The sequence below is a fragment of the Astyanax mexicanus genome, chromosome 22, assembly GCF_023375975.1.
Source record: "Astyanax mexicanus isolate ESR-SI-001 chromosome 22, AstMex3_surface, whole genome shotgun sequence".
Lineage (NCBI taxonomy): Eukaryota > Metazoa > Chordata > Actinopteri > Characiformes > Acestrorhamphidae > Astyanax > Astyanax mexicanus.
Genome location: NC_064429.1, coordinates 13,981,838 through 13,999,036, shown reverse-complemented (window position 1 = coordinate 13,999,036; position 17,199 = coordinate 13,981,838). Strand labels below are relative to the sequence as shown.

The 17,199-nt window shown below is 37.6% G+C and overlaps 1 protein-coding gene across 2 annotated transcripts; it reads right to left on the bottom strand.

Annotated features, from left to right (window-relative positions):
* Positions 1-480: 480 nt before the first annotated feature.
* Positions 481-16,639, bottom strand: LOC103034600 (acyl-CoA dehydrogenase family member 10). 2 transcript variants are annotated; one of them, XM_049470523.1, is made up of 13 exons: positions 16,473-16,639; positions 12,896-13,060; positions 12,588-12,736; positions 11,536-11,730; positions 10,221-10,379; positions 8,241-8,400; positions 6,897-7,017; positions 6,689-6,757; positions 6,349-6,530; positions 6,072-6,222; positions 4,603-4,748; positions 2,426-2,587; positions 481-1,390 (listed from the first exon to the last, which is right to left on the bottom strand). In XM_049470523.1, the coding sequence occupies exons 2-13, from the start codon at positions 13,044-13,046 to the stop codon at positions 1,281-1,283; spliced, it is 1,755 nt and encodes a 584-aa protein (XP_049326480.1). In that variant the 5' UTR covers positions 13,047-13,060; positions 16,473-16,639; the 3' UTR covers positions 481-1,280. The 2 variants fall into 2 exon arrangements, with proteins under 2 accessions (XP_049326480.1, XP_022541280.2); XM_022685559.2 differs by having other exon boundaries at positions 482-1,390; positions 6,897-7,020.
* Positions 16,640-17,199: the final 560 nt, after the last annotated feature.

Genomic DNA, 17,199 nt, shown 5'->3' with positions numbered 1-17,199 from the left:
CGGAGCTCTTTTATTGTACCGCAGAGCTCACCAGCTCCGCAGGACATTAGCTGAGCTCCTCGGTAAAGAGCTCCACAGGACAGTTAAAGAGCTCCGCGAGACAGTTAAAGAGTTTCGCAGGACAGTTGCTGAGTGTCGCGGGACAGTAGCTGAGCTCCGCGGGACAGTTGCTGAGTGTCGCGGGACAATAGGTGAGTGTCACGAGACGGTAGCAACAGGACGGGGAGAGTTTTTGCTCCTGCTGCTGCTGGTATTCTGTTTAGAGCTCATCAGGAAAACATTCAGGGCATTTGAGTTCTCACTTCAATTCTAGAATCACCGCAGTCTGTTTAAATAATGTCACAAAAAAGAAAATGCATTAAAATATTATATATAACTAAAATTCTCGTTTGTTTCCAAATTTACTCATCATGGAAGAAAAATACTCACTTTTAGAAAACAAAAATTGAAATAATGTCCAGACCCTTATATTTGACATAAGGAGACAGATTTATTTATTATACAAAGTATGTTTAGCTTGTTTGTTTATACAGGCTGGGTTAAATGACACAGGAACTTTTATTTCAGATAGTAAAGAGGAAATGATGTATCTGTAAAGTAATGACAAAAGTAAAATATTCATTCAAAAGTTCTGTTATAGATAAGCCCATAAAATATAATTGCACACTACTTCTGTATGTGTAGTTTAATAAATACGACCAAAACTTGCTTATATCAGTATATATTTTGAATTATGTATTGATTCTGGTAACAAATAGCACAACTATTTCTTTGATGATGAGTGTATTGTCTGAGTTTAACTTCTCCACTCAATGTACATGTTTTGTCACATAATTAAATACACACTTATTTCTTTATTTACATATTTAATTAGTTTGACCGGCTTATTCTACCTAAATTCTTCTAACCTGGCAGGTCTTGGTATTACATCCTACTTGGGCTGAATAAGCCCTGCTGATACAAGCCTGCAATCCTTCTCTCTGTTTTACAGCAAATTAAAAGAAATTAAATCCAAATTAAGGAGTGAATTTGCAACTGTACATGCACATGATATGCAGATAAAGTGTAGTAGTGCTTGCTACTGCTGCTCATAAAAACTGGGTGTGGCTGGCTTTATTCTCAGTTATCACAGATCATTTCCACAGTCTGAAGCCCCTTGGACTTTAAGAAGGACCCAGACATCTTCAGTAGACTGTTGTGCTGGTGAGATTAAAAGTGCACAGCAGGTGAAGAGTTCATCTTGTCTGCATGCTGTACAGTGAATGTGTAGTATTCTCTCTTTAAAGCCCTGCTGCCCTTGGCATGGCATTGAAGATCCGGAAGCCCTCCTTAGTAGCAAAGTCCCACGCTACTTCTGCCATGTCCTCTATGTGTCTCGTACTTGCAGTGCCTGGAAAATTAGATATTGAAACGTTAGCAATGATTTTAGAGGGAAAATTTAAATGGAAATTAAATTTAAAAACACCCCATTATTTCTTTGGAAGTGTTATTTAGAAAAAAACTACTTATTTTTCAGTTTAACATACACTTACTATCAACTGTTTGAGGCTATTTTCAAGTTTTCTAAAGTATTTTATACACTACATGACTATTAAAGTGGGAGCAGATTTTCAACAGACACTACACTACACAACTGTTTTTGCTCACTATATAGAATCTGAACCGATATAGAGCACAGACTGTCTATTTCGGATTCAGAACATGAGTAGTAACGAATAAGGAGTATAAGGAGCACTTACAATCCTTTTAATTTTCATTGCATGCGTCGGATCCGAATTTCAGTGTCACGAGTGAGAAAGGTCCGTGTAGTGTGACACAGTCAAAGAGCAGCAATTTGATGTGAGCGACGCTGTCGGAGCGTCCGACAGAAAGACTAGCATGTTAGAATTTTTTGTATTTGATCGCCTAGTTTGACACATGCTGCTCCGTGACCTGCTCCCTGACTCTGACCAATAGGAAGACAGAGTGTTCTGTGGCGCACAGATGTAAACACGGGAAAAGAAAGCAGGATGGTGCTCTTGCAGTTCACTGGACCAGAGAAACAGAAGAATAATCTAATAATCATCTAATAATCTACTTCATCCATGAGATATTCTGTTTACAGGCACTGAAACCTAAGTAGCTACATCTTTACCATACCTTAAGTTCTCTCTGGAGTACAAAAAGCATGTAATGTCCATTTGGGTCACCCAGGAAAGAGCCCACAGTCGCTTTTCCCCCTTTTTTTGAAAGTTTCTTCAGCACAAAAGCGCTTCCATCACGTAAAGCGCTTCTGTAGCCGTGATTGTCAGTTTCAGGACGCGGACGATGATTGGTCGGTGACTAAAGTGTAGTGTTGCCAGTCCCCCGAGAACGACGCAAAATGAAGATAACTGCTTAATCCTACATAGTGAACATTGTGAGGGACAAAAATGTCTATTTTTACCTGCAGTGGTTTTATGGAGTGTCTGTAAGATGACAGCCTCGTGGAAAAAGCAGAAGGCCATGTAGAACTGCCAGTTCGGGATGCTCTCGAGTCCCATTGCATTGCTATACAGCTCAAACATTTCCTCTGCACTGGGAATGCCTTCTGATTCAAGCTTGTTCTCTGTGAGAGCAAAAAATAAATAAAAAAATAAAAAAAACCTGTACTAGTCTACAACATTACCGACATGAGTTTTAAATTTAAATGAATTTTATTTCATTTCAAAACAGCCAGTAAAGTAACCAATACCAACCATGGTAACCATCTTAGATATTTAAATATCCTTAACTTTGACACTTTTGTCTATACTTCATACTCAAAAACAAAAAAAATATGCTGCGTTCTATTTACATGAAATGTCGGGAGGTCAGAACTGTGAATAAAACATATAGATATCAGTTCCACATTCAGATGTCAGCTATCACTATTAACATTGTCCCCCCCAGTAGGCACGCAACAGTACTAGACGTTATCCTGGCGTATATTTTTTTTGGTCATTTGTCATTTGACGTCAAGACCAAAATTCAACCTGAAATGAACTTCTGTTGATGTTGGTGGCCAGCTGGGTCAGGTTAGTAAACACTTCCACATATAAAAATTGGACACTAGTGTGTGTGTATGACGGATTTAATGACACACAGATAGAGAGAGGAGCTAATAAACTGTGTAATACCGCTGCTTTTACTGCTCTTAATGCGTGGAGCTTGGATTCTAAACTCTGGGTTGGTGAGACTCTCTTGACACACCCATGTTCTGAATGATAGTGGTCCTATTCAGCATCACCATACCTTCCACAAATGTCTCACAAACCCAGTACAGCTTGTTTTATTACTCCACTGAATGGGTGCCATTTACTTGGGAGCCATATATTTAACTACTCAAAACATGTACTGGTTAAACTTTACTGGCAGCTTTACTTAATGTTTTTTTTTACAAGGTTTCTAATCTGAAGATTACATTTTTTTCAGCCTTGTTACCAAAACTCATGTGACATTTAAAAAGCATGTTTAATTCCTTTGATTTTTTTCTCAAGAAAGTCTTTTAAAATAAAAAAATCAAATATTTTGAGTATTTTAAAGTAATAAGTAACTATTTTAAAGAAATGGTTGACTGCATGTTCAAATAACTAATATTCATGACAAAACAAATGTACTATATATGCTATATATATATTACTATATATAAAAAGTGGTCTACATTAACTAATATTCACATTAATAATTCAATAAACTAGGGAACTATACTCATTCCTGTTACTGGAATTCACTCCTGTTTCTGGAATACACTCCTGTTACTGGTACTCACTCCTGTTACTTTCAATGTCTTGAGTAGCAGGACTGAAAGTATCAGTAATAAGTTTTTAGCATAGAATTAGCAAAAACATGAAAAATAGCTAAATGGCCGCTACGCTAATAGCATGAGGACACTGAGCATATTCTAGTAAATTTTTCCCAAAAACAAATAAGATCAAAGAATTAATTTAGGTAACAGGACAGAGTGTTGAGATCGACATCCTCAGTCGTAGAGTTACAATAAGATTAAATATACAGAAAAACAAATGAAGGAACTTAATTTTGGTCTTTCCATGATCTTCAGAAGAACCAGCTGATGTCACTTCCTGTTGTAGATGTGACTTGTAGAATGTTCCAGATGTTTCAGATGGGGTAATGTGTTACAGTAACAGGACTGAGTGAAACCCAGGGATACAACTAAAATGTGTATTTTAATTAAATATTATGAATTTATGATGGAAAAATTTTTTTTTTAAAGCATAGATGGGATTTGGAGTCACACAACAATGCAAAAACCATGACATCCCTGAAGAAAAAATATAAAAATATATATTATTATTATTAAAATTATATTTCATGGTAAAGTTTATAGTTAGAGAGTGGGGACAGGTAACACATGCTATTTTTTCAGTGTTCTAAGTAGTTTTTATTAATGTTTTTAAATACATATCTTACTTTTGCAATTAGGTCAATGTACAAGACACTATGCTTACTAATAAAATGGATTTTATTTATTTATTTTTATTTTGTGAGCACATTTATACATGTCATTGTAATGCCTTATGGTATTTTTCTTTGTTTTTTTTTTTTTAATATCCTGGTTTACTTAATTGGTCCTGCTCTTACCTGGTTGTGCAGAGCTGCTGGAAGGTAAATAGTGGGACATACAAGAGGAAGCCATATCCACAAGCGGGTCTCCTACAGCAGAAAGACCCCAGCCCAACACTGCCCTCACCTCTGGCTTCTCTGAGTCAAACACAAGGTGGTTCAGTCTGTAAAGCAAAGGAAAGTCAGGTCACATTATATAGTGTCAGTTAAAATGCATTTTTACCTAAAATATATTTTGATCCTCATGGTTTATACCTACAAGATTTGTTCTTTAGTACTGTTAGAGAAGAGGAGCCTCGTGAAGCTGCTTTAGAGAATGTCAGGAATGTAGAAACCTGCACCAAGGCAAGAAGGGATTGGCTCTATGATGCATGAAACCATCTGCTTTTGCTTACTGTATTGGTCCCAGAGCATTAAGCACTTTTTACTCTGATTTGGCTCAAAATAGACCCTTTGGAAAATCAGGCCCTTTGGATTTTGATATCCACCTCAGAAACTGAATCATATTGCATTTGTTTAAACCCAAAACAGACTAGATTTATCTCTTGGCAGAAGAAAATAGTACTGACAATAACTCATGTGTTAAGTTAATTTAAGGATGGTTTTTATAGACATATAAATATTTTGTTCTCAATTATTTTTGTGAATGTTGATAAAAGAATTACGTAAGGGTGGTGTTTTCACTATGCCTGCCTCACACTGTCACTGCTTAATTGTAGGCCCCGAAATTATTTTGATAAACAACATTGTCATCATTGTAAGACAAGTTTGTGACAATTATGTCATACAAATAATGGATCTGTGAGGCGCTGCCACTATGATCGGGAGATCCTTGGTTCGAATCCAGTTCATGTAGCTTGTCATCGGCTGCCGGAGCCCTTTCCTCCGAGCATGCTGTGATGCTACTCGTCAACGCTGCATCAGCAGCAGCTTGAAAAGAGGCGGTGGCTGACTTCACATGTATCGTAGGAGGTATGTGCTAGTCTTCACCCTCCTGGTGTTGGGGCATTACTAGTGATATGGGGGAGTTCTAATAAGTGGGTTGGGTAATTGGCCTTGTAAATTGGTGAGAAAATGGGATAAAAATTAGAAGAAAATTGATAAAAAATAATAAAATACAAATAACAATGCTTAAACAGCCAACATACTAGCTAATCATGTTAATGGGCTTTCCTTTCTTGATCAGCAAAAAAATATATATATATTTAGGTCATGTTATGCTATACCAATTGAAACATCTACTCTTACCATTATCAGCTTAGCAAAACCATGTAATTACTGCATTTTAAAAGAAATATAATTAACTCTGAGCCAACTTGAGATCAGTCTGTAGGTCTGGCTCTCCAAAACAGTCCCAGATTATCAAGTGGCCTCTGGGAAAATTACCTACCCCTAAACTGGATGTAAACTATTGCTAATTGATATTTTTTTTGTTCTAATAAGAAAATGCAGTTGTACTGTTAGTGTACTGCAAGTACATGTCCTACCTGAAGCTTCCATGCAGCAGTGTGGTTCTCTGCTGATCAGGGAGATGTGACAGGAGCCACTCCATCAGTCTGTTCATTGCTGGAATGGGCTGAGTCTCATGAGACTTAAACTGCTGAACCAACATCTTCACCTGAGATCCCACTGAGTTCACTGAAACAAAACCAAAGATATTTTTATACGTTTTAAAGAACAGCACAGGAGTAAAATAATAAAATAAGTAAAGGGACTGTTTTTTCTGATGTAGTTCATTTACACATTGAGATAATGAGATCATACCTGGTCCTCCAAGCTCCTGCAGGCTTGTGGTTCCGAGGTCCACTCTGTGTATCTGACACAGTGTTTGAATCATGGCCTCATACACATGTTTCTTCCCATTAGCATCCAGTCCAGGGAGAGAGGGGTCATAAAACACTCGTCCTGGGCAGAAAGATCTCAGGTAAAATGGGGTGTCCATGACACTGGAGATGAAATAGATGTAATGGATATTTAATTAAATCGGTAACTGATTTTTAAAATCCCTTAAATAACAAGAGCTAAACAGAATTTGCACATGCTCAAGTCTACTAATACCAACTAATACCAGCATGCAGTAATAGAGGTGCATATATACTCCTACCTGGGCACTTCACACTGGCCAATGATATCTGGCACAGGAACTCCAACTTCATTAAATGTCTTGAGAAGACTGCAGAAAAACACAATATTAAACATTCAAACACACACAGATTCAACTCTCTCACTTGCTCTACTGTCAACATTTATTTAAGGGTTCTTAAATGAATAAAGTGACACTCAAAATAAATATAACTGAGATTTGAGCAAACCTGCACTCTTTCCTCAGCTCTTCTGTATTTGATTTCTTTTTTAGCACAATCTGTTGTTCTCTGCAGCTGATTAGGTAGGTGGAGTCTGAGACACTATGGCTGAATTGTCGGACAGTAACTGCTTCTAAAGTAACACAGAATAAGCAGAAGCCCAAGAACAAGAGTTTAATATTAGAATAAATACATGTGAAATGAGAACATTAACTAAGAAAGCATCAGCTGAGAAGGAACAAAATATTCTATTTATCTAGATAGGGAGAGGCAGCAGACAGAAGGGGAGAGGCAGCAGACAGAGGGGGGATAGAGGAGGAGAGGCAGCACACAGAGGGGGGATAGAGGGGGAGAGGCAGCACACAGAGGGGGGGTAGAGGGATAAAGGCAGCAGACAGAGGGGGAGAAGCAGCACAAAGAAGGGGGATAGAAGGGTAGGGCCGGCAGACAGTTGGGGGGTAGAGGGGTAGAGGCAGCAGACAGAAGGGGAGAGGCAACAAACAGAGGGGGAGAAGCAGCACACAGAGGGGGGATAGAGGGGGAGATGCAGCTAACAGAGGGGGGGATAGAGGGGGAGAGGCAGAAGACAGAGGGAGAACTGCAGGAGACAGAGGTGGAAAGGCAGCAGACAGAGGGGGATGAGGCAGCAGACAGATGGGGAGAGGCAGCAGACAGAGGGAGGGATAGAGGGGAAGAGGCAGCAGACAGAGGGGGGATAGAGAGGTAAGGCAGCAGAAAGAGGAAAGATAGAGATAGAGGCAGCAGACAGAGGGAGAGAGGCAGCAGATAGAGGGGGAAGGGCAAGCAGACAGAGGGGGGATAGAGAGGTGAGGCAGCAGACAGAGGGGAGATAGAGAGGGAGAGGCAGCAGACAGAGGGGAGATAGAGAGGGAGAGGCAGCAGACAGAGGGGGGATAGAGAGGTGAGGCAGCAGACAGAGGGGAGATAGAGAGGGAGAGGCAGCAGACAGAGGCGGAGAGGCAGCAGATAGAGGGGGGATAGAGGGAGAGAGGCAGCAGAGAAGGGGACAGAGGGGGAGAGGCAGCAGACAGAGGCAGAACTGCAGCAGACAGAGGGGGAGAAGCGGTAGATATAGGAGGTGAGGCAATATTCAAAAATAATACTGCCACCCCCATGCTTAACAGATAATATGAGATTATAATTATTTGTTGTAAATGTTACCAAAAATATTTCACTGAAATCTGTATTTACCCAGACCAGATTTAAATTTGACTAGTGCATTAATACATCAATTTTAAAATGTATATATATTAAAAATGATCTGAATGTTTACCAAAAAAGACACAGTATATTTGGCTCCTATTATATAGAACATAGTAAGTTGTAGTGTACCTGTGTGGGGCAGCTGCATAGTTTTGTTGAGGCACTTGGTCAGCTGGTCCATAGGGAACTGTTGGTTGGGGCTCACAGAGCAGGTTCCTGGAACAAAGCCTGATAAAGGCACCTTCAGAACCTGCTCCAGCTCCTTAACAGCCACTGCAGGATCTCTGACCTGAGGACATTTAAATCATTTTACAATCAGTACAGTTAGCCTTAGGCTGCCATGGCAAAACCACTGACATTTAATACACAATACTACAATAAATGAAATAGTTTAGTGTAGTAAATAACATGCTGTTGTGAATAAACACAACCAAGCCCATTTACTCATGTCTAAATATACCATAAACCAATGAGAAAGTAGTCCAGGAAAATAAGATAATAAAGATATAAAAAGGCAATGTGTTTGTAGCAGAGAAACATGCATCAGTAATCAAAATGTCCTTGTCCATACTGTGACTCTGAGAAAATCTAGAGAAAATCTATTTTGGCCTTGGTAACCAGTCAAACTGTTTGTAAAAAAAATTATAATCTTGTCATCTTGTATTGTGTAAAAATAATAATCTACAATTGCACTGTAATAAATAAATATGCACACTATAAAGCGCACCGGATTAGGGGAGGGCAATATTATATCGTACACAATATATCGTGACACAGAAATATCATGATATTAAAAATCCATATTGTGATAATAGGGCTGTTCTGTCTTAAAAGTAGTCTATTATTTACTGTGAAGCTTTAGGTGTATTTATTGTATAATTGGTTTAGTTTGCAGTTTATATGCATGCACTAAATATTCTGCTATATTTTTTGCTGCATTATATTATTTTATGCTATATTATTTATTTTCCCACATTATGATTATTCTGTTATACTATTATACTATATTCCTGAAATGAATAAATTATTTTAGTTTTTCTATGTCGCCAAGTATATCGTTATCGCAAAAATACCCTGAAATATCGTGATATTATTTTAGAGCCATATCGCCCACCCCTACACCGGATTATAAGATGCGACATTAGTAAGAAACAGGGTAAAAAAAACAGGTGTCGCCATGTTTTCCTTTTAATTCAGCAGGTTTCACTGCTGGGTGGTGGTGAGAGGACAACAAAGTTAAGTAAAGCTAAGTTAAGTAAACAAAACGGTAAAACATTTTCTTTAAAAGTCTATGTGGAGGATGTTAATCAACACAGATTTCTCTCCTATAAACTGTATTTGGGTGAGTAAAGCACCTCTGTTTATTTACAGTAACCTTATATTTCCAGATTTCCACTAAAGCTGGGTGCAGCAGCATTAAAATTTGTGGTTAACTGCTAGCGCTAGCCGCTGTTAGCTAGCAGTTTGTCCCACATAGCTTGTTTTAACACAGTAAAAGTCCGATATACTTATCTCTGAATGGTGAAGGAACTAGCGTTAAGGGTGGTTTGTGGGTTATGCTAATTCTGCTCTAGCCGTGCTAGCCAGGTTGATAATACTCACCTCTGAACGGCAAAGAGCTAGCGCTCAGCACAGTTAGCGGGTAAAGATAATGCTGCTCCAGCAGTGCTAGCCAGGGTTAGGATCAGGCTACAGAACGATAATACTCACCTCTAAACGGTGAAAGAGCTATCGCTTAGCGGCTAATGCTAATACTGCTCCAGCCTTAGTGCTGGAGACTTACAATGAAACTCCTTTATAAAGCTGCACTTCACAAGCCTGGCTTTTCTGATTCTTTCAACCTGACTGGTAAAATTTATACATACACGACTAAAGGATTTTAGTGCGAAAAATACGGTAACTAAATATATCACCAAGCACCAAGCATAGGGGGCAAGCGCCTTCAGAATTTTTTTGCCACTTTTAGTCTTTATAAACATCTAAAGTGGGATTTGAACCAAGCATTGAGAGGTAGACGTGTTCACACTTAGCTCATATTTGGTGCTTGGCCCCCTAAAACTCTGTTGGTCAGGTCTGTTAACACTGTTGATTACTGTTAACAAAACTTACTGTGATACCATGCATGCCCAACCGCACTGCAGCCTCCACGTTGTGACTCAGATCATCCAGAAACACAGCTTCATGAGTGGAGACCCCCAGTCTGTTAGCACACAGCTGATAGATCCTGGGATCTGGCTTGCATAAGCCCACCCTGCAGGACTCTATTATCTAATGCAGAGACAGAGAAACAAAATACAGAAAAATATAAGCCAGAAACTATTGTAATCAGATGGCAAATATACAGTTAGGTCCATAAATATTTGGACAGTGATACAATCATGTTGTGGGTTCACATCAACAGCTTCCAAATGCAAATGCCACACCAGGAATTTTAGCATAAACCATCTAAAGAAGTCAGCCCAGTTCAGGAACAGTGTTCTTTGGACAGGTAAATCTAAGATCAACCTGTACCGGAATGAGGGGAAGGCTTGGAACAGCTGGACACAAGCTCACCACATTCTCTGTAAAACATGGTGGTGGTAGTATGATGGCATGGGCATGCATGGCTTTCAGTGGCTCTGGGTCACTAGTGTATATTAAAGATGTGACAGAAGACAGATACAGAAGAATATATTCTGAAATGTACAGGGATTTACTTCCTGCTCAGACTCAACCAAATGCAGCAAAGTTGGTTAAACAGGGCTGAACAGTACATGTAAACAATGACCCAAAACATACTGTAAAAGTAACAGAGGAGGTTTTTAAGGTAACAATTTGGAATATTCTGCAGTGGCTGAGTCACTCAGCAGATCTGAACCTGATTGAGCAGCATTTTACTTAAAAAAAAAATAAAGGTAGAAAGTAGGAAGGTAGAAACCACAAAACTGTCTTCAGCAACAACTAAAGACAGCTGCAGTAAAGACCTGGTAAAGCATCATAAAGAATGAAAAACAGTGTTTGTGATGTCCATTGTCTCCAGACTTCAGGCAGTCATCGTCTACAAAGGATTTTCAATATTTCGACAAGTATTAAAGATGTACATTTAATTTATGGTGAATTTTATTTGTCCATTTACCTTTGAGCCCCTGAAATGAAGAGGCTTTGTAGAAAAATGTCTGCAGTTCCTAAATTCTTCATAGTATATTTTTGTTCAACCCCTTAAATTAAACCTAAAAGTCTACACTTTAACAACACCTCATTTGTTTTATTTCAAAGTGAGGTGCCATGTAAAGCCCAAATTATGAAGATTGTGTCACTGTCCAAATATTTATGGACCTAACTGTAATACTACATAATATATTTTCTCTTAAATATTTGGCACATCATTTAGGTCAACAGGTGTTATTATTATGACTAAGAGACAAAATGAGGCAAAATGATTTACCACGTCAAACAGAGAGGGGTCCATTGGCATGTATGACTTTCCCCCAGGCAGCAGGAAGTTGTTGCTCAGCACAGCGGTCTTGAGACCCTCAGCGCGGACACACTGCACAGCTTCCAGCATAACTGAGAGAGGCTGTGCCATAGAGGCACTGGTTAATGCTGAGTGGAAAGAGCCAATATCAACATCGAAGCCCACCTGAAAACAACAATATGCACAGCAAGGATGATGTGACCTGTGACATCTGTATCCATATTAACAGATTTAAGTTTTAAAAGAATGTCATCATCAGCATGATGCGTCACTGCCGCTGTGACAAGCATCCAGCAACAAGCGTGACACACAGGCAGGTATGTAAATAGTTACAGTATATTCACATCACAGCTGATTGTTACAAAGACACTGTTGTTGGCAAACAGAAAGTATACAGCTTTGGAAAAAATTAGAAGACCACTTTAGTTTCTGAATCAGTTTTTCTGATTTTGCTATTTATAGGTTTATGTTTGAGTAAAATGAATACTGTTGTTTTATTCTATAAACTACGGACAACATTTCTCCCAAATTCCAAATAAAAATATTGTCATTAAGAGCATTTATTTGCAGAAAATGAGAAATGGCTGAAATAACAAAAAAAGACCTCAAATAATGCCAAGAAAACAAGTTTATATTCATAAAGTTTTAAAAAATCAATATTTGGTGGAATAAACCTGTTTTTTAATCACAGTTTTCATACATCTTGGCATGTTCTCCTCCACCAGTCTTACATACTGCTTTTGGATAACTTTATGTCACTCCTGGTGCATCCATAGTCCTCTTGATTATATTCCAGAGGTTTTTAATTTGGTAAAATTAAAGAAACTCATCATTTTTATTTTTTTCCAGAGCTGTATTTTTACTTTTTCACAGCTAACGTTTTTTTTTTACTCTGGTCAGAACCAGAATCTTTCTGTACACTAAAAGAAAGAACACAGTATAGTTCCTGTGTTATAGACATTAGTGTATGTAATAATGATGGGGTGTTTATCAGGTTTCTCATTTTTCCAATAGAAACATACGATTTTACTGCAGTCCCGGCTGAAGGCCTCCAAGAACTCTTCTGTCCCCAGTTCTCCCCTCATGTACTTTCTCCAGGTGTTCCCATCGCCCCCTGTTCTAATGGCCTGGCCTATAGTGCCATGTGGAACACCATTCTTATCTTCCCACTCTGTCAAAATAAATGCAAAGGCATTTTTTAATTAATGCAAGGGTTTACATTTTACCAATCAGAAAACAATAATATTTGTATATCTTTAAACTTTGTGATGAATTTAACGTCTGTCTTTTGCCTATTTGATTTTGGTTTAAGTAATAATGTGTATATTACCTGTTGCTTTAGGGAGAGGTGATGGTATTAGTACTCCAAACATATCAAATATTACAGCCTTATGGGTGGAGGCCCAAGCCACGCTGATGTATGGATGCAGGAGTCGCTTCACGCTGAGCAAGCGTAACGCTTTCTGTGACAGCAGCACCATCCTTACACCACCACCTGTAATATTAACAGCAGATTAATCCATAATCTGTTAATGGCAACAAGCTGTACACTGAATTATTATTATTATAATACATTTTTAAAAAGTTTAAAACGATTTTAGGCATAAAATGCACAATTATAAATGTAAAAAATGTATATAAAAATGTATGTTCCTGACTGTTCAAACTACCAGTTGAATTGGTACATTATACATTTATTTTAAATAATTTATTTTTTTAACTACATGCATTCATGCTCCCCCACAAAATAAATAAACTATAGTATTTGTTGCACTGCATTGCAAAATTATTACTCATCATTTGTTTAAACATCTAAAACAATAAAAGATTAAATAATTATAAACATTTATTACAAATTATTTTATGATTAAATAAATGTTTTTTATGTCTACTATTCATAAAGAACATTGTTTTCTTTAGATCAAATTAGAGGCTTTAATATTATATTGTTGCAGTATATGTTCCTACGTTTTGTTCGTATTTACTTATACTGACTCAGTAAGAGTACTAAAACTATATCATTATATAAGGGTGTCATATGAGACCTGATGTAATTAAATACATATAATAAATCATAAACAGGCTAGACACAGTGGTATGAAAAAGTTGGGGCACCCCTGATCTTTTTTCATTATTTTTTTGGTTGTTTGGATCAGCAATTTCAGTTAAATATTTCATATAACAAAAGAACACAGTGATATTTGAGAGGTGAAATAAAGTTTATAAGATTTACAGAAAGTGCAATAATTATTTAAACCAAATTAAGCAGGTCCCTAAATTTGGTCACCCTTGTCATAATTATTGGAACACAAAATTTGTTTGGTAAGTTTATTGACCCTTGACCTTCATACACAGGTGAATCCAATTATGAGAAAGGGTTTAGGAGCCAATTGCAAGTTTTTCTTCTCTTTGCATTTTCTTTGAAGAGTGGCAACATGGGAGCCTCAAAACACAACCAGGGGCGTAGCAGCAAATTCGGGGCCCTGTACACTCGCAATGTCAGTGGGCCCCTATCAATGCCAGTACATGAAAAATGAAAAAATGGGTATTTATCTAAAATAAAAAAGCATTAATAAAGTTTTAAGCTACAATCTCTGGCAAAAATGTACAGCAAAAATCATGATCACAATTATTTTGGATTAAAATTGAGATCACAGTTATTTAACATGAGTATACATTGGCTTTGATAACATCATGAATTTATTGAGCGTTGACAATAGCTTTTAAGCACTGCACTGCACTGCACTGCTAAGCCTTTTTACCAGACAAAAATAATAAATTGCTTTATTGCTTAATATATTACTAGTGTGTACTTGCGCCTACAGTGATATTGGTAGGCTATTTACATGTTGATATATGCAGCAGAAATATTGATAGGTGGATCTTTTATTAAGTCTCAGCCCTGTTTTATTTTCAGCTCTGCTGTGTTAGTAGACAATAGGCTATAGCACACGCACTGAATCAAAAAAATAAGTTACTTTAAACTTAAGGTAAACAACTCTTTTTTACGCAGCAATTCTACCAGTCAGCATCCATACCTCTCTCTCTCTCTCTCTCTCGCGCGCGAACTAACATACCAACGTAAGGGTGGGGGAGCTCGCCCTTAAAAACTTGGACACTGCTGCTCCTGCTGCTCCAGCTGCTGCGCCACTGTTTGTTTCTAAAACTGGTTAATGTTGATAACTAACGTTTGGTGGCTCATAATTGTCTTTATGCCTGGTTGGCAACTAGCTAAGCTAAGGGCTTCACTTGAGCATACAAACAGCAGCAGCTGTCTGGGGTGGACTACATTAACTTTAATCCGACTTTGCATAACAAGAAAACTGGGTTCACCTTTGAGAAAGAAAGCCGTCAACAGCTACCTCCCTTATTCTGCCTTTTTCTTTCCTTCCTTTCTTTCTTTTTTTCTCTTGATATCCGGATTTCTGCTGTTTGGGAAGCATGATGTCTTGAGCTCCCAGGTCATTCAATCTGGGCTCACTGTACTGTACTTGCTGCTGGGCGGACTAAACCATTTTGCACCTCCAGGAGGGTGCCCCTGGAATGTCCAATATGTTGAGAGGACTGTGACTGAAGTTCATTCCCTCAGTTGATGTTATCAATATATTTGAAAGATTAATTAATAAATAGTTATTTTGAGGGCCCAATTCGATAATAAAAACATCACAAATAAAATAAATTAATAAATAAATCAGCATTTTCAAGGGCCCCTCTCCCTACTTGGGCCCTGGGTAGTCAGGTCCACTTTTCCCCCCACTACCACGCCCATGAACACAACTCTCACATGACCTGAAAACAAAGATTGTTCAACATCATGATTTAGAGGAAGGATACAAAAAGCTTGCCAGTTTCCACTGTGAGGAACAGAGTGAGGAAATGGAAGATCACAGACACAGTTCTAGTTAAGGCCTGAAGTGGCAGAACAAGAAAAATCTCAGATAAGAAGAGGAGAAGGATGGTGAGAACAGTGATAGTCAACCCACAGACCTCCAGAGCTCCAAACACCTACATCATCATCTTACTGCAGATGGAGTCACTGTGCATCATTCAGCTATTCAGCTCACTTTACACAAGGAGAAGCTGTATGGCAGAAGAAGCCTTTTCTGTTCACACAGAAGCACATTTAGACAAGCCAGCTTCATTTTGCAATAAGGTTCTGTGGACTGATGAAACTAAAATTAAGGTTATTTGCAGAGCAGTTTGCATGGAGAAAAAAAGAACACGGCATTCCAAGATAAACACTTTACTGCTCCCCACAGTAAAATGTGGTGGTGGTTCATCATGCTGTGGGGCTGTGTGATCAGTGCAGGTACTGGGAATCTTGTTAAAGTTGAGGGTCTCATAGATTCCAGTCAATATCAGCAGATTCTTGAGAACAATGTTGAAGAATTAGTGAGAAAGCTGAAGGTGAACTAGGGCTGGATACTTCAACAAGACAACGACCCTAAATATTAAACACTGCTGAAAATCTACTAAATCATTCATGCAGAGGAACAAATACAATGTTCTGGAATGATCATCTCAGACCTCAGACCTGAATATTATTAAAATCTGTGGTGTGATTTAAAGCAGCTGTTCATGATCAGAAATCATCAAACCTGACTGAACTGGAGATGATTTATAAAGAAGAATGATCCAAAATACCTTCAACCAGAAGCCAGACTCTCTTTTTATGCACCTGCCTAATTAAGTTTAAAGACTTATTGCACACTTTCTGTAAATCCTATAAACTTCATTTCACTTCTCAAATATCACTGTGTTCATCTAATATATGATATATTTAACTGAAATTGCTGATCTGAACAACCAATTATTTCTAAAGGAAAATCATGAAAATTATCAGGGGTGCCCAAACTTTTTCATACCACTATATTACATATTTCTATACCAAATATATTATTACTTACAGTAATAACAGCGATATCTCTGGGTTTGATTGTTGCTCAGAAGTCAGTAAACAGTTTATTATAAACGGTGATCTTTTAAACGAACGGTTAGATAAAGTAACGCTACTAAACTCGACATTATTACAGAAACGCTCTTCTGATGAACTCTACACAGCGAAACTGAGACACACGTGACAATAATAACATGTGACGTATGAATTCACGCCAAAATAAAAGTCGCATTTAAACCACAGCATTTTTTATATCGTTTTCACTGCTAAAAATCCAGCTCAAGCAACATCTTACTGCTAGTTATGTTTATATATATATATATATATATATATATATATATATATATATATATATATATATATATATATTTATATATTTGTGCATGTAGGTTATATCCTTTAGCAAAATGTATTGCAATATATCCCTCAGCAATATTTATAATAGGTCCTTATTATGTATATTATTATACGTTCTATATGAGTTTAATATCATTGTTTTCAATGTTGATTAATCAGCTTGGTCTTGTTGGTAAGATTGATTAATTAGCTTGGTTATTGTATTTGCAAGGTTTCAAATCCCACAAAAGTATTAAATATATTTAAAAAATAATTTATTTTACGAACAATGTAACAGAATTAACCGTTAAAAGCAGGTAAGCCTGTTATGTCTATGCAGGAAACAGGAGAGAGTGAGAGAACTGTGGAGTTAAATTATAATTATAAAATATTTCTGGTAA

Bases quoted from the DNA above. Each gene is read 5' to 3' on its own strand.
- LOC103034600 (XM_022685559.2), bottom strand. From the start codon at position 13,046: ATGGTGCTGCTGTCACAGAAAGCGTTACGCTTGCTCAGCGTGAAGCGA. The intron at 6,758-6,896 runs GTTTGCTCAAAT...GTTTTTCTGCAG, and splicing joins GAGCTGAGGAAAGAGTGCAG to TCTTCTCAAGACATTTAATG. The intron at 6,531-6,688 runs GTAGGAGTATAT...TTTCATCTCCAG, and splicing joins GGCCAGTGTGAAGTGCCCAG to TGTCATGGACACCCCATTTT.